At 43.6% G+C, this 20,575-nt stretch overlaps 1 protein-coding gene across 3 annotated transcripts in view; it reads right to left on the reverse strand.

Moving 5' to 3' along the window:
• The window catches only part of GAP43 (growth associated protein 43), a 209,988-nt gene that overhangs the window by 26,103 nt on the left and 163,310 nt on the right, over positions 1 to 20,575 (reverse strand). Inside the window, exon 4 of one of the 3 annotated variants that reach the window (XM_085621154.1) lies at positions 15,486 to 15,660. The exons of the other annotated variants lie outside the window; for them this stretch is intronic. Within the exon in view, the coding sequence (XP_085477280.1) occupies positions 15,620 to 15,660 (41 nt within the window). The 3' untranslated portion in view covers positions 15,486 to 15,619. Of the gene's footprint in view, positions 1 to 15,485; positions 15,661 to 20,575 lie in introns of those variants that run through there. 3 annotated transcript variants of the gene reach the window in all.

A 20,575-nucleotide genomic window follows, 5' to 3' on the forward strand; every position in this document is an offset into this window, starting at 1 on the left:
GGGGACCAATTTTACAGAGCGCGCACAGTCTCTTGACTAGGTCCAACTTCGCCAGATGACCAGTTTAGTGTATGTGGTCCACACCAAGGGACAACAGACCAGCCGACTCACAGGGTGCCACTGTGTGTCACATGATGTCAGCTCCCTTTACACAGTGAAGAATTGATATCACAAGGTGACAGGGAAGGCGAGCTGGAAACCCCCGCACTGAGCGGGCTATTGGCATTTGGAGAGACTAAGCAGCCGATGTCCATTAAGTAGTGTGAAACACCCCAGGAAATCAGCAGCAGCGCCAGCAAACTTTTGTTTTGTAAAGTTTTAGAGGGGGACTGCCCTGTGAGCGGAGCATAAATGCCACTCTCTCACACAGTTCTTGGCATAAAGACTAACTCTCTCTAAGGACCTGCCTCCTACTCACTTAGCAATTTTTTTTTATTGGAGGTCTGGGACGGCCTTGTGCAACCACATGTCCCAACCAGAAATCATTTGGGCTTGCTTTCAGAGGACATCCCCTGCTCAAAGCGGAGACTACTTTGCATACTACTGCAATGTGGTCACAGTCATCACTCCTCCACATTTTATGCAGGCATCTCATTACATTACTCGAAGAATGCAAAGCTTTATAAAATAAATAAATGTTGCCAAGCAGCAACCTTCACAAGTTTGAGCACTTCTATGAGTAATTACAGTAAAGGTCCAACTTTTAAGCCAAGAGGCCCTACTGGAAACAACTAGTCTAAAATGGTAGGCCTCAGTGATTGCTGCTTGCCTATGGGATGGATGTTCTGCCTCATAGGTTGACAGAAAATACTTCCTGTCCTGTTGGGGTCAAGTGTTACTTACAAAATCCCTAATCTGAGGCACATATAATGGGTGGGAATTTATGTTTGGCTAGTAGTGCGCTTGGGCCCTTTTTATTTCTCTATAGAACCTTCATCAGGACCAGGGTCAGGACAGTGCAGAGGGTTTCCTTCGTATGGCGAACAGGAAGGAATGCGCTGCGTTGTTTCCAATCCTTTCTGGATTAAATCATCAAGAGAAATAGAGGTCAATAATCTGTGTTGCGCTTTTTTCTCCTTCCGCAGGTCCCGCTATTGAAAACTTCTCATTCACAACTTCAATTCCCATTTGTGGTTGGTTTATGGGCCTCTTTCTGCGGGTTTACTGATCTGGTAGAGCTGAAGGTCCGAAATACCCTGCTATTTGCAAGTCTAGATGTTGGGACCAAAAGAAGATGATCTGAAGGCCCTATATTAATGCTGTGAGGGGCCTCTGTTCACAAACCAGCAATGTACATAACAATAATAAATACTAAGATTAACAAAAATATGTAATTATACACCAATAGGTTTACATTTACGTTTGGGGGCAGATTTATTATTTTAGGACTTTTTTGAATTCTCATGTCCGCAGTAATCCATAAACACAGTTTATCAAGCTTACCTAGTTAGGCATGTGCAATTGTTCGTGCTACCTATTTGCGCATGTGCAAATCCTTATCAAAAGTGTATTTGCACACGCTAACTTTTTTATGCCATGGAGAAACCCTTTCTCCTATATGCAACAAAATTTGCAAGAAGTGCCTCCCCGTTCCCGCTCTCTATAGATATTTACAAATGCCTTTGCTCAGAGTAAATCTCTGACCTTATCCATGCTGGTAATGGACCATGGAAAGTTTGTAAATATCGTGTGAATACCCTTATTTATGCATTTTCACCAAATTTCCATGGCACTCTCGCTCTGAAACGCCCATTCGCAATTCTGGGAACAAATTGATTCGTACATAATATTGCACCATACTAATATAAATATTATGTAATATTTATAAGTGCAAACTCAGATTTGTTAAACTACAATGTGGCCCCAGTACCTAGACTTATACGATAGACAGGGTCCTTCTACGATACACGTGCTAAACATCCATAGTACATCCACTGTAAGCCTTGCTTGCTTGATCCAGCTCTATTACAGGTGGTGCTCAATCTTTGGAACACCTCTTAGTGCAAGGGCCATGTTTCTTTGAGCTGGAAGCATGCTATGGTCCTCCCGCTTTAAAAAAACACCCCAATCTTGACTCGTCAATCGGGTCGAATTTCTGACCAATCTCTATCCTAACCGGGCTCTCCAAAATTTTGGAAAAGCATGTGAATGTAATACTAACATTTTATGTTGAGGCCAAAGAGTTTTGTCATCCATCACAATCGGGTTTCAGGGCTAGACACGGCATCGAGCGCCTTAGACGACTCCTGGATGAGGGTCCTACGGCTGCTCTTATTCTATTAGACCTCGGAGTGGCCTTTGATGCTGTGTCTAATTCCATCCTGCTCGAATGACTGTCATCTTTGGGTGTGGAAAGAAAAGCCTTGGCCTCGTTAACATCTTTCCTTAAGGACCGCATGTTCAAGTCTTCTCAGCCAATACCAGATCCAATACTCTGGCTTTGTGTTCCCCAGGACTCTGTACTAAGTCCTCTGCTATTTAATATCTACATCCACGCTTTGGCAGATATAGTGGCGAGCTGTGGTTTGACCCTTTTTTCTTGCTCAGATGACACCCAAAATATTTATTCTTCATCATGTGCACATGCTCATAGACCTTCTGATCCTAATCTGGGCTTGAGTCGAGAGGCTACTTGGATGAGTGCTAACTCTCACAGGTTTAAAGGCGGTAAGATGGAAATTATGGTCCTGGGCAAACACTTGCATCTCTGGGGTCCGCAACACTGGCAGGAATCCTCAGGACCTCTCTCCAATCAGACCCCCAAAGTTAAGAACTTAGGGCCAGAAGTCCACTTTGTTCTAACATCTTTTATCAGCTTGCCAGCAGCTTTGCCCAAAGCGCAGAGATACCCCTTAGGGGGTGATTCAGTTGCTCTACAAAACCAATAAATAGGACGTACGACGGAAAATTGCATGTGCAAACAGGTTAGCGACCCGCTTGCGCATGCAATTTTCCTCTGGGCCATGTACTAACAGCATTTTGCGTGTCGTAAATAATTTGCAACTCGCAAAATAGTGTTTTGTGACTCGCAATTAGGAAGGGGCATTCACATCCGAATAGCGACTCACAAGCCATCAGGCCCCGACTGGCCACCGTCCCTCGGAGGGCCAGCCATTCCCAATGGGATCGCAAATTGCGAGTGCCTCATTAATATTCATGAGGCTGGTATTTTGGGACCCCATTGGGAATCGCAATCAGTGTATCTGACACTGTCATACATTGTAAATTGCAAGTCACAATCGAGCACAAATTGCGAGTCGCACTTTACACTGGTCGTACATCTGGCCCTTAGGTTTTTGTCCTTGACAATAAACTATTTATGAAACCCCAGGTGTCTAAGGTTACCTCTACTTGTTTTGCTGTGCTGAAGTGGGTGAGGAAGATCATCTGGATATCTCCCAGTTGGCCCAAAGGACCTTGATTCAAGCTCTAATCTTATCCTATTTGGAATATGGCAACATCTTATATTTGAGATTGGACCAGGCATGTATCGGCGCCTGCAGATGGTCCAGAACTCAGCAGCCAGAGTGTTGTTTCAGCTTCCTAAGCACGCTTCAGTCACATACCTCTTCCCTGTGCTCCATTGGCTCACAGTCACCAAACGGATTAAATTCAAGGCTCTCTGCCACATGTTTAAGGCCAAAGGCAAAATAGGTCCGCACTATATTCAGGACCTAGTGACTCCATACATCCTGTTGCGTTCCCTGAGATCTTCCAACCTGATCTTTTGCACTGTTCCCCGGTTCCACCTGGCTCAGATGGGAGGGCGCTCTTTTACAGTGTTGGGTCCAAGATGGTGGACTCGCTTCCTAAATCCCTCAGAGACTGTACTTCTCTGCTTGCATTCCGCAAAGGCTTGAAGACACAGCTATATTAGGTTGTCAATTTGGCTTTCTGTGATGCTTAGCGCCGGAAAACCCTTTTTGGGTAGCTGCACGCTTTATAAGATTATAAAATAAAAATAAAATAAATAAATGCACTCAAAAGGCATTAGTGCATATTTTTGAGGGTTCACTTAACAGTGGAGTTTTACAGAAGAGAGGTCAGTGGACAACACTCTCTCTGACACTGAGAAAAGGATCTGGTCACAGTACAGATTCACAAAAGAAGTGATGCTGCAATGACTGCTGTGTGTTTAAAAACAGGCATGCACAGTTGTCCTCTGCTCACTGTCAGGACCTGTTTGATGTATCCCTCCAGGTCACAGAACATGTTTCTGGATGCCGCCCTGCTAGGGAGAGGCATAGACCTCTGTGCACATTCTAGATTATGTCTCTGGGGCTAAACATAAAGTGTGTTGTGCACTCACGACCGAGGCACACACTCATTTACCATGCAGGGAATATTCCCTTCCCTACGTTCAGTAGCTTCATATCAATATGTTTTTATTAAATATCATTATAATGACGACACTGTTGCATGTGAAAAAGACCCAACACAGACCAGTGTCACTCACTATAGAATTCATAGTTGCACATATCATTCTGTAGACCTATTCTGATGCAGAGTGTGCAACTGGCCAATGGGTGCTACTTTAGAAAAATGCTAAATGTATTGCCTTTTTGTAAGACTATTAATTTAATCCTCTGAAAACTGAATGTTATTTAATTTAGCACTGATTGTATGTTGGGTCATAAAGAGGAGTGTTGGCTTGGATACTGAGGGTGCATCTTTGAGAATGCTTTTACTCAGGCGGTACAACATGAGCATCTAATTGTTACATTTATTCTCTTAAACGTTAGCTGAGTACTGTGCAGCGGAGTCTCTGCTCAGTGAAGGGATGCGCCTTCTGTCTCCTTCTGAAGTGCAGGAGGGTCAGAACAGTTCTGATTTTGATGGGTTTTTGCTCCAGATGATGAATGCATATACACAGAAGTGTCTTCTGTTGTTTTTTTCTCTTCTTGCACGTTTTCATCTTCAGGCTGGCTTCTGTTGAGGTAGATGCCCGAGTAGCAGGGTCTCGCCTGACCCCCAACAGGAGAAACATCAGTACCCCCAGCTGTCTCCCACGGTCTGGGCTTGTTGCAAAACTTCTAAAAGATTACAGCATGTAAACCACACCGTGACCTGGAAACCATCTCTGTGTAGGGATGTCCTGCTTACCCTAGTGCTCACCATGTGACACTGTCTCTTCACCGTGTACAGTTTGTGACATACGGTGTGAGTGAGCTGGGAGGATGGAGATTAAAAAAAATTAAACATTAACTGCTGCTTTGCAATTCAGGAAGAAGATGACATAAAAAAACAAATTATTCTCGCAAGCCCAGCCACATTACCAATCAAAAGCACTTCACTGACCACAAGGTTTAAGTGTTTCCGGCAGCATTTAAAATGCGTTGTGATCTTGCTGCTAAATGTTCTCAGTTTCAGCAGATAAAGAAAAAACTAAAAGGAATTGATTTGATGAGGGCCACCCAGTTCTGTCAAGTGAGGAACCTGGTGGCGGCTGGCAGGAATCGGTGCGGCGGGAGGAGGTGTGAAGAGAAGCTTACCTCTTCACAGTCGCATCTCTCCTCAGCTTCTCTCCCACTGAGTCCCGGAACGGAAGCAGGTAGCACTCCCCTAAGCCAATCACAATGCTGCTGTCACCAGCATTACAGCAGCTTGGTGGTTGGTCTGAGCGCTGTGGTTCATTGCTCAGACAAGGACTGGGAGCCTGGGCATGTTCTCCACCTAGGCTGTGCAATACATCAGGTTGGAGGACATGCTAAGTGCGCATGACTGGCTGGCCCAAGACGGCGGACTAAACCATCATGTGCACTCAGAAACAGGTTGGAGGACATGCTAAGTGCGCATGACTGGCTGGCCCAAGACGGCGGGCTAAACCATCATGTGCAACCAGAACCAGCCCCAGACACTTCTCCTCCTGCTCTGTGAGCTGCCCAGCCCCAGCCCGCCCCACAAAACTGCCTCACAGGGAAAAATAACATTATGATAACATCGTGTTATTATAATGTTCTTTTTCTTTTTTTGCGCTGCTCAAAAGAAGTGGGGCAATGCTCCTCCACCTTATTGGAGGAGCCACCACTGCAGGAATCTGGGATTAGAACTCAAACCTCCAGTTCCAACAACTTAAAGCATGATACAAGTACTTTCCCATTTGATAAATTGTCTGACGATGTGTTGTGCGCGGGTGAGTTCCAGATTATTATACTATCTATTTTTTGGATATCTTTTAAAAATATCAAAATTACATATTTTCAGATATTTTTGTTTTCAATATTTCATCTATGACATTAAGGTTGAACAATATTTCCTAGTCGATATTCAGGTGGCACACCAGAGATGGCACGGATCCCTTCATGAGCTTGCTTTCAGGGTTGCCTGCAAGGCTGAAGCACCTGAAGTATATATTTTCCAATAGGTTACTGCATGTGAAGTTAGCAATCCTTTTGGAGGAGGGCACAGGGGTCTTTAATATGGCAGAGTGCTGGTTGGTGGAGAGTGGAGAGGTTTTCAACAAACATGCTTTAAAAGGAGGGAGCAGGAGTGAATGTCAGGGAGTATTTATGGATCATGAAAAGGCCACCACCAGATTTAGGAGAGCGGTTGTGATATAAGAAGGAGTATGCATAGGGAGGTGTTTGTTGAGAATAAATGAAGAAGTGGATGCCAGACAAGTTCCTATAATGATGATTGCATTCAGCTTACAGTCCGTGAAGAGGTGCAAAGTGGCAGGTGCATGTTTGATCGCGATTCGTGTCTTGATGCTCAAGACAAATTGTTGTTAATTTGGGGGCTTTGACAGGGATCTTGCTTGTGTTGAAGGAAGATGTAGGCGAGATGTTCAGGATTGCAGGTGTGTACTTTCTGAGCCTGTCCGGGTTTGTATTGGAAACTCAAGGCGGGAATATCTTGCGTGGATGGAGATAAAACCCCCTCTTTTAGACCTGGGGGGCTGGAACAGCGCTCCCTTCTAAGGTAGAACAGGCTCGCACTGGGATGCCGGCAAGGAGTTTCCATTATCTTATCTCCCTAGCTCCATCACTGCTGTCATGTGATCAAATCATGGTGGAATAAAGACATCCAAGAAGGTCAATGGTCACTAGAGGATCAGAGCCAACTTGTTATTTACTGGTGTTTAGAATAGTGCACCGCTCAAGACCTTCTGAGCCACAGATTCATAGAAATCCCAGGTTTCAGCGAGTGCAGACCTCACATTCATGTCACCGTTATGACACACATCAGCCAAGAAGGGGGGAGTAACAGTGGGTCAGGATCAGAAGTTGCTGGAGAGTTTGGACCTTTTAGAGCAAGCATTTCTTTTCAGTGGGCAAGCAGCTCTTGGTCACATGACTGCTGCTACATGACCAAATCTACCAATCCTGGAACATGCAGATTTGGATTTGCAGGTGAGAACATTTATTTCACTGTGGTGGCTATAACCTTTGTGTGATTCCTAGTGAATCATATCAGGTAATCTGTGGTATGGAATAGTGATCCAGGAGGACTGCAGATCACTGGAGGGCTTTGGTGCCAACATTTCATCATGGAGCCTCTGCGGCGTTGCAAGGGGGGTTTCATACGAGATCTTCCATCAGGGCCGGACTGGCTACCGGGCGTTTTGTGTGCTGCCGAGCTGGGGGCTGATTTCACTGCGGTGGGGGCTGATTTCGTTGATGGGGACCTGCGTGTGCTCCTGAATAAATAAAGCAAAACAAATGGTTTTAAGCACATGCAGGTCCCCGTCAAAGAAATCAGCCCCCAGCTTGGCAGCACACCAAAATGCCCGGTAGCCAGTCCGGCCCTGCCTTCCATTACGGTCAAGAACGGCAAATGCTCCTGTACTTCATGGAATGTTCCTTCAAGTTCCTAAAATGGGCCATGTTGCCCCTCCTTCTAAAAATCCTTCCTTAAATCAGAAATGTTTAGGAATCACCACTTAGTTATTCCTCTGCGGTTTCTTGAAAATACTCTTGAACGATTGCGCTGTCCCTTAAACTAACCCAACCTCTTCCATTGCCCTAAAACCTACCTGACCCCCCCAGCCCCACTCACATCACCACGTCTTCCTGCTTCTTTCCGTCTTCACTGTCTTCCGTCCCTGCAGCAGATAGACTGCGCACTGCCTTAACCACGCATATGCATGGTTACGGCATATGCGCAGTTAAGGCAAGCATAGTAGACCGTGCATAGTCAGAACACGCATGGTTCAGAGCGCAGTGTTCTGGCTCTTTCCCATGTGTGTGTGTTAAAATAAGTGAATGGAATGCTAGGGGCTAGTTGCTTAGGCACATGGCTAGTAGGCAAGCAGTAATTTTGTGGCTAAGCCACTTGGTGAATAGATAAGTGATGGTTTTCTTGGCTAATGTTTAGGCTGTTTCCCTAAGCTAAAACACACTGCAGACATTTACCTTAACAGCTACTCAGGTGAGGTGTTCTGCCCTTGCTAAGACCATGTACCAAAATATTTAGCAATAACATATTCAAGAGGTTGGGAGTGCTTTACAGGACGCCTCTTAGTTATAGTGCGGCAGATGGCGGACTATACTGCAAGGATAATGTACATGAGTTTTCATGGTGTATTGAAGGAAACAATTCCTAAAAGTAAAAATGTCCATTAATTTCTATTTTCTATGTATTGTTGCAAGTTAATAAAAAGTGCTCACAATATTTTCAAATTATACATGTTAAAAGAAAATATTAAAATTCAAAGCAAAACATCGTTTTGCCAATTTCCAAGTAAATTTAATTACCACTTCAATTATTGATTTAATAGTAAAATGGTTGACAATCATCAGATGAAAATATAAAATCATACTGTAATAGATGGTTAATTATATTTGTATTGTACTAAATCATTGCTTTAACCATTTATAGTGTTGTTGGGCAGATATATATCCTTATTACATTATTTCTGATTGAACATGAATACTACATAATAGGCATCAACTCTCAGAACTAGAACTACTTAGACACTTTTAAAATGCTAAGAATTCATAATTCTTTATATAAATGCTTTGCAATGTTTATCGTCTCTCAACTGATGAAAAGTAATTAAAGTGTTATTGTGCATACGCATATCCATTTATTATATTAATTCAATTTGTGCAAAGAACTGCAAACCTGGATTAAAAAAGATTTTAGACTGTATTTCATTGTCATCTAGTTCGTTGGCACTGTACTAGTTCACTGTGCTATGCCTATAGTGGTCTGTTTAAATATTTTATCATGCAATGTCAGGAACTACAAGACGGGCTCCCTTTCGTGCAGAACCTATGCAGATCAGGTATATAATATCTTCCTTTAAAGCGCCACATAGCCTGCATGATTTTGATCCTTTATATCTCCAAACCGGTTTATCTGCTGAGGATGGCAGTACGCCTAAGCGAATGGCCAATAGTTTTTTCTTTAAATACGCTGGATAAGTTATGGAGTGATATGTTGCTGTTTGCAGGGTGACATATGTTTGTATTACCATCCTTGCATGTGTCAGAGCCAAGAATGTATTCTTGTCATCCATGAGGGAATGAACTTTAGCTACTTTGTTGCTCGTCCGACAAAAGTTGGGTGTGAAAGATTTAAGTCTCATAAATCCATTGTATTGTTTTGTTTTCCAGGGACGACCATCAGTATTTATTGTAGTTAGAATTTGCATCATACATCAGGGACTACCATAAAGCATCACCCAAAGGGCTAGATCGATTAATTTGGATTCTGTGCCAAGTTTTAATAGTGTGATATCTGCTTGTTATGCTTTGTTGTATTAGCCCCAATTGAACAATATTCAAGGGGTTGTGAGTGCTGTGCAGGAGTCCTCTTGGTTGTAGTGCGGCATATGGCGGACGACTCGACTGGACTGCAAGGATAATGCACATGAGTTTGCATGGTGTATTGAAGGAAACAATTACTAAAAGTTAAAATTTCCATGAAAGATCCTTTCAGAAAGGTATTCAGAATCATGCGTATCCCTTACATGAAGACTTCTTTACAAAAAGCCTGGCTTTGAGCGGAACTAATGAGTACTAATTAGTCACTTTCCAAAAAGGTAAAACATTTGAGAACTTTTGATTTCCTTTTCACGTTTAAGACAAACATAATCTCTGTTTAGGTATTTGGCAATAGTTGATGGTCCAGTGAGAGTTGAAGTCAGCATTATGCCTATAGTCCTCGACATGTAAGGTCATTTCACGGTCAGGTTTAACAATGCGATCAGGTGCAAATGAATATTGAAGATGGACAACATTTACCTGCTTGCCAACTATTTATTTTACTAAAATCTAAATTAACAGGACCCTTCACGGCACTCCTCTATCTTTCGGCTAGGTTCATACTACCTAAATATCATCAAGATATATACAAGGAGCCTTAATGTGCATACAGTGTAAAGATTAAGAAGGAAACCTTAAAAGTGTATAATGAACTTTTTGTATGCATAAGGGTTGTATAATTATAACTATAATACAAAATTAAATAAATTATTCATATAAATAAAATATGGAACACACGTAAATATGTCGAAGATTTTTATTTGATTGTATTATATGTCAAAATATATTTGCCTGTTGTAACCAAATAATTACAAAATCGTTTCTGCTGCAGCTTTGATGGCCCTTGATTCTGACCCAACCAGTTCCAATGATCAGGGTGGAGGTGGGGGGAGGGGCTGAGTGCTGCTTTCCATGTCTTTCTGCATATCCTGGGTTACATCCTCACATCTTACCTATTCAGTCAGACGCTGGGAGTGGTGTGCTTTTTCAGGTGGGCGCACTCATGTGCCCGCATGCAGCTGACACACATGTTTATCTACAGTTGTTGAAGACCCAACAGCGATGAAGAAGAGCCACCAGAAGATAGATTTCTAAATAAACAATTTCTAAAACAATGTACTCCAACATCTGATTCCCTCTTCCTGTCAATTCAAATGTACAAACTCTCATATGTAGAAGCTGGCACACCATGATATTCGTGCCAGTGCCCTGCAAGCCAGACATTTCATAGGTGTGGTTTGATCGCTAACATGTTGCACCTACAATGATGAATCATATATAATTGGATTGTCTCCGCCCCCTGGACTTGCACTGTCTTTTCTAGGTGGTATGGAAGCAAAACTGACTTAAGAAATAACATACAGCACCTTACCCTGACACTGCACCACAAGCATTATTGAAAGTCTGTGTGGCACCCTCACCCTGTTCTAAGAGCACTCAACTGGAAAGATTAAATATGGCACATAACAGAATGCCTGGGAAAATTAGCAGGTGTGCCTGATATGTGATTTGCAATTGAACCTAAAGTCTCTAGTATTGGCATTCTGAGAAGAGGGCTGTACTAGACCTTCTAGGACCAATCACAGCCAAACGCCTGAGAATCTAGGTGGATTACTACTTACCAACAAAGCCTCTTATTTTGGGGCTGATTATGATGTCGTGCGGAAACTTTCTGCCAGACACCGTCTCGGATTCGGGACAGACCGACTCATGGTTGGCGGTTCCACCCAACGATTATGATGTGACCGAACACTGTAACACAGGCTCCTATGGAGAAATGGGGGGTGTGCGGGAAAAAACGGCACCCTGTCGCAGGCACCTCATTGTGCCAGTCACATAATGCAGGGTTTAACTGGAGGGTCCCTTATGTACCCCCGCAGCCCCCAACCAGAGGCCTAAGGATGAAGGGGGCCCTGCTAGGGTCCCCCAAAGTCAGTTTCCGACTCAGAAAGGCTGTTTGAAATCGGCATCTTAATCGCGAGGTCGTAAACGCTGTCCATAGAGATGTTCGATGTGGTTCCGACTGACACAAATTCTTCAAGAGCCAGTCGGAACCGATTCGGATGACCACACAGTTTACAATCTGATAGAGAACATGTAATGGGTCGGGCAGATTGCAAACCGGCTGAGTCGGTCGGTAGGGTTCAGACACAGTCGAAGAGAATACGAATGTCGGTCCGGGCCTTTCCAACCAACATTGTAATGACTCCTTAAAGTCTATTCAATTTCCCAGTAATTTATTTCATCTTTTGTTTGAAATGATATAGTGCTTGGAACAAAGCGCTTTAAGAGGTCAAGAAACTGTGCAAAAAAGCATAGATGAGTTAGCATCTCAAAACAGATGAGGGGTTTAAAAGAAGAAAAAAGGCAGCTTTTTGTCAACTATGAAATGAGATGGGGCAGGCGGGTGATGTAGTGTGATGTAAAGGTAAAGGTACAGAAGCATGAAGGGAGGATCAATATAGAAGTCACAGAAGCATGAAGGGACACTGTGGCAAAGGGGAGATAACGCAAGTGCAAGCAGAAAAGCAGAGTACAGGCAAGGGAGAACAGTAAACAGGAATAAAGGACTATAAGTGGGGAGAGGACAAATAGTTAGGAGTGTGCAAAATTCATGGAATTTTCTTCACATAATTATGTGAAATTTCAGCAAAATTATGCATAAATATGTGAAATACAAATCTGTGATGATACATTCAAACAAAACACAAATGACTGCTCACGTTCTGTTGTTTACGTTGTTTGCGTGTGTTCGCAATAAATTTTAACATGAATGGTACGTTTCAGGGATCGTTTTTTACTCCAATGGAACATAATTACGCAAAGTGGCATAATGTCCTAATTATTGGGAGTTTCGCATAACAAGCACAACGCGAAATTACATGAATTAAGGCAGCATAATTTATATTTCGCCGATGCCTATTATAGATACCCCAAAAACAGTATACGAAATCCAAATTGAAGCCTTGAGTGGATATGCCCAGTAGAACGAACTACAATGAGAGTTAAGGGATGGGTTGTAAACTGAACTTTAAACAAGCATTTGCAATGCAAATAGGTCTTGCATTAGTGAGTTAGAGCTATTGACACTGTAAATGGCAATGTTTTTTACCTACACATTTTATTTTTGGAGTGAAAGTATGTAGTGTGCAAAATCCCTTGAAAAGGTCCTGCACTTCGTCATAAATATATTGTAAAAGACGCAAAGTGTGGATTGTGTCAACAATTGCTTGGCACGTACCTCATGGCTGAAGTGTCGCCACACATACACACCGTGGTGCTTTACTAAAGCGAAACTCATTAATAAAAGTAGTGCTTACAGACTAATCAACGCAATCGGGATCGGAGCATGTGAATCTGAATCCCGGCTTCTCTTTCATTTTCAAGACTATTTGACTCACTCTCCTGCGTCTTGGATATCCCCCAAACACTGGGAGGCAATGAAGTTTGCCAAGGGGGCAGAGGGTGGGGGAGCTTCGGGGGTACATGAAAATGTGTTCATTGCCTTGTTGTCAAAGGTCGCCCGGTGCTATTAGTTAAAAGTGTGCAGATTTCGCATCTATGAGAAAATCAAAATTAACTAAACAAAATGTCAGAATGCGTGTCAGTTTTCGGAGTGTTTTAGACAGTACTGGTTGCTTAGTTTCATTGCATTAATTTTTGTATTTACTCTTATACACAGCATCCAAAGTAGGTTAACTAACCCCAAAGCCCCGAGTTGTTAAATGACCCATAGAAGGGAGTGTTTTACAGTTGAGCAAATGTGTCCAAATGTAATTTTGGTGGTGCCATGGAATGATCAGCCAATGAGGTTCTTAACTACACGTTCAAAACGTACGGTATTGTGGCTGTTGTTTGTTTGTACACAACCACCTCTCTGAATGTGTTTATTAACACAGAGCTTCATCTACCAGACAGTGCTCACAGAGGGGTGACTAAAGCACAGAACAAAATGTATTAATTTATCCTGAGTGTGAAGGCACCCGGAAGGCTTAGGTGCCCGCACGGAGAGGCTAGGGATCCTAGCGCTTCTACAGACTCTGCCGTGCTCCTCTGCACCAGCAGGGCACAGCTCAGAATCCGCCGCTTCTGCTAAGAATAGGTGAGGGGGATGAGGTTGGGGCATGCAGGAGTTGCCGGCAGATTTCCAGGTTATTGAAAGTGATGATTCTGACGTGAGGCAATGGCGACTGACTTTGTCTGTTTGACTGCACCAGTCTATTTCTCTACCATCTACCGGGCTCACTCTCATGTATCCATTAGTCTCTCTTTGTTAGAGGTGCGCGAGCCAAAATATTAATTAACAGGTAGAGCCAGCCAGAGACGAGCCAAGCGTATACGAGCCAGTGGGCGAGCCATGAAAATGATCGCCATGTTAATCATACAGTAAACATGATGTAAATGTGTAATAATGTCTCTTCAGAATTCAAAAAAGTGCATTTCTTTAGCGCGTCACCTCAGTACACAAGATTATAGCCCTGAATTGAGAGGAAGTTATTAAAAGTGCTAGATTTAAGCTTGAGTTAAAACACTGCCGCTTCTCCCGCCCGACAACAATGCCATTTGTGAACAAAGAGGCGTCAGTTGCCATGCGTACCCCGAATGTTGCCTAGAGTCTTATTATATTTAGAGTAACATTAAAATCTAGTTCATTAAACATGAGAAGTTTTTGTACAGCACGCATCTTGAACTCGCATATTTCAAGGTGGCAATAATAAAGATGAAAACGGAAGTGCTGGCAGGCAAGAAAAAACAAACAGGAGGGGGGGAGGGCGAGAAGTCACAGACTGAGGGAGGGGGCGGTGGGGTGGGGAGACAGGGAAGAAAATAGTGTTAGGAGTAAAGGGGCCAATAGCCGTGGAAGGATACAAATGATGAATGAGGAGGGACTAACAAGCCTTAAACCAATCGGAAGGCAGCATTTAAGACAAAAGCCTATGGGCACAGAGTGGGCTGAGCTTCCACGAAGCTTCCACACTACAGCATATACTGCATGTCTCGCAAAGTGATTGCAGCGCATTCGCACTGCAACGCTAGGCGAGACCAAAGAGAAAATAGGGTCAGGAGTAAAGGGGCCAATAGCCGTGGAAGGATATACATGATGAATGAGGAGGAACTAACAAGCCTCAAACCAATCGGAAGGCAGTATTTAAGACAAAAGCCAATGGGCAGAGAGTGGGCAGAGCTTCCACGAAGCTTCCACACTACAGTATATACTGCATGCCTCGCAAAGCGATGACAGCGCATTCGCGCTGAAACGCTAGGCAAGACCTAAAAAAGATGGATAGAGGAACTGAGTATGGATCGAACAAGAAGGGAGAGGGGAAGGGCCGCTGCATTAATTGGACAAAGTTGGGCAGCAGCCTTAGGAGGCCACCTGGTGGTGATGTAAAATAACTGAAAAAAGTTCCAAAATGTCCTTTTATTAGTGTACTGGAAAACGTAACAGCTGGCAAAATTCTATTTTAAATTCCATAATTTATATTGTCAATCCTGGCACCTCTCGTGGCTGGGTGTCATGAATGGAGGGCTGAAAGGGGCACAGAAGCGCAGAAATAAGTGCACGAGAAGCCAAAGTGTGAGACCGAAAAAGAGAAAGGTAACGATTAAAAGATTAAAGAGGAACATACAGAGGAGTTTCCTGCTGTGTCTTGTGAATGAACAGAGGTCACCCGCCTTCTCCTGGCAGGAAACACCCAACTGCCTCTGCCATCCCTCTCAGAGGCACTTTAATCATTCCGAGGTCACACAAGAAAGACGCACACCGGCACGGGCTCAGCTGTCAGGGGATTTTATTTCGATCGTAATGGGCCTAGCCTGCTTGGGGGGTCCTAGTCTGCTCTTCATGGCTGGTGACTTCTACAATGGGTCTCTCTCTCTCGAACACTTACGGTTTTGCCTTCAAGTGCCTACTTTTTGCGCGAAAACAGCTGCGAAAATCTGCCTGAAACTGAAGAGACAGAATGTAAAAACATATTTTATATCACTATACAATACCTACATTTTATCATTGAGCATAAATAGCACTTATTGTGATTATAGGAGAACACTGTGGCAAATTATGGCAATTTATTTATTTATCACACTGCTGTCTCTCTTGTACTAAGTGTCTTGCACATTTATGTGCTATTGAGCACTTTCTGTCAACATTCTTTGGAGCATCTCTGGTGACGTCGCACCTTTTCTACTCCGGTGGTACCATCCACGACAACTCCTGGGACCTTAACTCATCCCTTTTGAATCACCAGTGATATCAACCATGATGCCCTCTTGACTTGACCACCCATTAGTGACTAGGACGTTAATGAAGCCCACCAAACATGCACGACTGGTTACTTCCAGCTGGAGTGTCTGACTGGGGCTTGGAGGCTCCATCACCTATCCTCCCACTCCACCTGCATTTCTGTTACTGCCACTAGCGAGTTTGCAGAAGGCGTGTGCTGCAGCCCTAGGGTTATTTGTGCCAGACCGTGCAGATGTTACTCTAATAGTCTTGTCACATCTGTGCACTAACTCCTATAAAACAAAATGAAGGTTTTTGGCAGGGACCTCAGACCTCTACAGAAGGGAGCTCATAAAGCTGGCCGCCTGTGCAGCCAGTAAGTGGCACATTCCTTGTTGAAGGTGTGCTGAGTTGCGGTTATGTGGGCGGGCCCTTCTATTGCAAGTTTCACAGGACCAAATGAACATGGGGGCAGATTTATGAGATTTGTGGTGCAGGGCAGTGCAGCAAGTCACCTAGCTGTGCTGCCCTGCATCACAGGAAAAGGGCAAGAATTTGCCATATTTAAGGCAACACAGTGCATTCCTGCCCTTTTCTCTTGCGCTGGTGCCGTTTAGGCAGCCCAGCGCCAATGCAGGCATCCTTGCATTATGATGCAAGGGTGCCTATGTTATAGGTAGGATGGTTTTTTGCAGGGTGGGGCACCTTCCTGCAAAAAAACAATCCTGAGGGACTTTTCATCTTTTTATGTCTGCTGCTGAACGCAGCACACATAGAAAGAGGAAGTAACGAGGAGAAATACAAATATTTCTCCTCATTACGCCTCTCCTCGATGTAATTTGTTGGTGCATTCTCGGTTTACAAGGTCTTGTAAAAGAAAAGTAGCTTTGCGTGGCTTCACAAATATGGCCCATGGTTTCTGCTGAATTGAATCGTGGTATATGCTATTTGATGCAAATAAGAATCAATCTACACTGGAAAAATATATATAATGGTATCGGATATCACAAGACACCAGTAGCCAGTTCAAAGATACAACTAGGGTCAGTGATATTTCCAAGGAAGTTCTTCTATTCTCTAAACCATTTCTGCCAGTAACTTGACCCAGTGAAAGTCATTTGCAAACTGGAATATCCACCAGGCTAAATTAGTTGTAACAGAAAGAATGTATTGCATTCATAATAGACAAATTAACATGATTAACAATACCCCACAACATTGTCTATTGCTTTTTGTCATACTATGTACACCTGTTGCACATTTTCAGAGCTTCCTCCCCAAGGAAGGTTAATGCCACCCCAACCCCAGTTTGTCACAGGTATATATGCTAATATGGACGTTCCAGTGGAACCAAGGATTTCTCTTGAGTCCAGTGGCTGCCATATGGGTGTTTGGAAATAGAATAACCTATTACTTAAATTCTAAGCTATTCAAGTTTCATGCTGGGACTGGTTCTTGTGGCTAATGGTGCAAAGTGGCTTCCATTGTATCCTTCTTTCACCAGTTCCTCTCCGATGGAGGTGTCTGAGCAGGCACAGTCTGCATTCAGGATCACGATTCCGACAGCCGCCCCGATGGGATCAGTCTAACTCTGCTCATACCCATGTTGAGTGTCAGCACTTTACGAAGCACAGACAAAACAAAGTACAGGTTAGGCTGTAGTTATTCGTGCTGGATTGCTACTGCTCCAGCATGGCATTAAGGTACCTGTAAGGCGAAAATGAGGGTAAAAGTGTGCTTAACAGCGCGACTCAAGACATTTCTATTTCTTAAAAATGGTTTATGTATTCATAAATTACATAGCACTATTAACATCTAGCTGTTTCACCAGGCTTCACGTCATGAATGGGTATTACAAGAAATACCTCCCTTGTATGGGCGTTTATGTTTACCCGACAACTAGTTACTTGTATTTCGACCAGTTAAGTGCTTAATTGATTCAGAAAAAAGTTTCAGACTATCTGCTGGTTGCCTTTAAGGCTTTTATATCTTAGTCTATTCTTTTGAACAAAAACTGGAATAAAATAGGAATAAAAGAGGTGCCTACGTTTAGAAATAACCTTCCCCTGCTCTTAAATGGACTAGCAGGCATTGAATTATTGCTCATGGTTTGAAATGGTAATTGAATGGTCTGGAAATGCCAAATCAACCCTCATGATCATATTAACAAACAGTTATTAGAAGGTGTTAAAAGGAATTTGAATGCACAGTCGAATGGTGCCGAAAATATCCTAGGAAATATTTCTTATTACATAAATGTACTGTAAATACGTATTTGTAAAGCGGAAGCTACTCACCCTTACGAGTCTCAAGGCGCTGGGGGCCGTCATGGAAATTAAGTGAGCTATTGCCCAGAGTCACATGGTGCTGAGCTGAGCTGCCTCCGGAGCCGGGGATCGAAGTCAGCTGCCCTGGCCGCTGCACCACAGCTCTCCACTGTACTACATGGTACTAAGTAAACACTTTCATCAGGAACTGGCTACGGGTTCCAAAATATGAGAATGCTCCCAATAAATGTTTACAGTGTAGGGATTTCTCACACAGGGTGATCTCCTACTGGAGGAGCCATCATTGTAAAATGTGGCCTAAGTTTGTTAGTTCTCCCACAGAGATCATTGAAAGAGTCACTTGTTTTGTATCTGTGCTCATGTCTGAAAGATTCCTTGCTGTTTGTATGAGCTTTTCTGAATGAAGAGAGATATTCTGGTACATAAGGGGTTCTGAGGCTGCATGAAAACGTCCGGTGGGAACAAACAGGGAAGATGAACTGGTTAAAGAAGGATACAACTGAAACCACTTTGCCCCGTCATAATGTCCCTTTCCAAAAGCCTTTTGGGACCGCCATGAATAGGCAGACGGAAATGGACTTTGAGGGCCCCAAGAAGGGCCCCAGTCCCCTGTGGGCCACTTCTAAGTGGACAAGGGGACACATGTGGTGTCCCCCACACATCTATGCACGTGTGCTAGGCACCACATAGTGCTTGGCACATGTGCATCGATGTGTGTAAATTGTCTTTTTCGACTGTGGTTTGTGCTGCGGCCCTTTTCCGGGCAGTAGCACAAGCCACAGTGGAAAAATGTAGTTTGCTACCACCTACATGGTGGTCTTATCAAAATATGACGGGTGGGACGGCCGACTACTTGTTGGCCAGTCTCAGTCCCGCAGTGATGGTGGTTGGATACTCGTCCGACAGCCATCGTAATGTGCCCCTCTGTTTTACACATCTCACTGGTGAGTATGTGCACTTCTATTTAGGGATCACTTATGTTTCAAAGACCTATTGTGTACAGTAGCAATGCTTGGAGTTGGCCGCCGATCAGTATATTGATTACCATTTTCTGGGTTTCTTTTCAATCTCATTTGCTTACTTCTTAATTGAGGGCTTTTCTTCCTCTTCTTTCATTTGTCTCCTTTCTGGAACATAGCCTCTTTATCATCCTTTAGACTGGATGGCTTAATCCGGGAACCCTCTTTTTTTTCTTTTTTCTTTTAGCACACCATGGGAGTGCATATTTTGTTCTCTCTCTCCCCGTTGTGCTACTTCACCCTTTCACTTCACTGTCCCCTGTGCTCTCCATGTTGTCCTCTCACTAGTGCGTTTGCAGAAGCACAACGGCAGGTATATTTTTACCTTGTTTCACTAAAGATAAGACTTTATCAGGTTGGTTTTTATCTCCGATGTTCCTCATGCTGCATGAAGGCTGAGTCATTCATTCACAAAAGCAGCATTTATGATGTTGGAGAGGGGTAGACGGTTGCAAATCTGCTCGCCTGGCTGCTGCAGATCAACCAAATGGTCGGAGCATTTGTCAAGTCGTGTGAAATGTAAGGTAGGCCCTGGCAACCTTTACTTTAAATTCTAATGCTTGCTTATTCACCCCTCAGTGGGCTGCTATGTTCTTTTAAGTTGCTACAACTAGCCACGTTTCCTGCTATACAGCCAGTTTCCTGCGTGTAAAGTATTAAAAAGTCAAGTATGCTCTTTCTAAAGATTGAAAATATTTAATGTTCAGTTCCTCCATTATTTGGACTTTTTTATTCTACTTTATTTTAACAATGCTTTAAGTATTGGAAAACCAACTGCTTACAGTTAAGGTGCGACTTATTGGTTGTTGCCAAAGCTTAGTTTCCATTTCAAAAGACACACAATTGATGGACGGAATACAGAACAAATCAAAACATTCACCCCCAGTCAAGAGATCTGGTTTAAATCCATCATTCTTTTGCTCACCCTGCCACCCCAGTTTAGACCTGGCCTTATGCAAATCAGTCTTGACCCTGTGCCTCATAGGAACAGTCCAGCCCGAACCGACAAGCCAGGTCCGGATCAAGCATCCTAGGACCGGTTTCGGGGTTTCACCCCTCGTCAGCAAGGATAGCTTGATTCCAGTGGCACAGTGAGCCCAGGACCCACGTCTGGGCATACCTGGCGCACTTAGGGCGAGAAAGCAAAAGACACACAATTGATGGACAGAATGCAGAACAAATCAAAACATTCACCCCCAGTCAAGAGATCTGAGTTAAATCCATCATTCTTTTGCTCACCATACCACCCCAGTTTAGGCCTGGCCATATGCAAATCAGTCTTGACCCTGTGCCTCATGGGAACAGTCCAGCCCGAACTGCCAAGCCAGGTCCTCC

Source organism: Triturus cristatus, chromosome 8 (genome assembly GCF_964204655.1).
Source record: "Triturus cristatus chromosome 8, aTriCri1.1, whole genome shotgun sequence".
NCBI classification, from domain to species: Eukaryota; Metazoa; Chordata; class Amphibia; order Caudata; family Salamandridae; genus Triturus; species Triturus cristatus.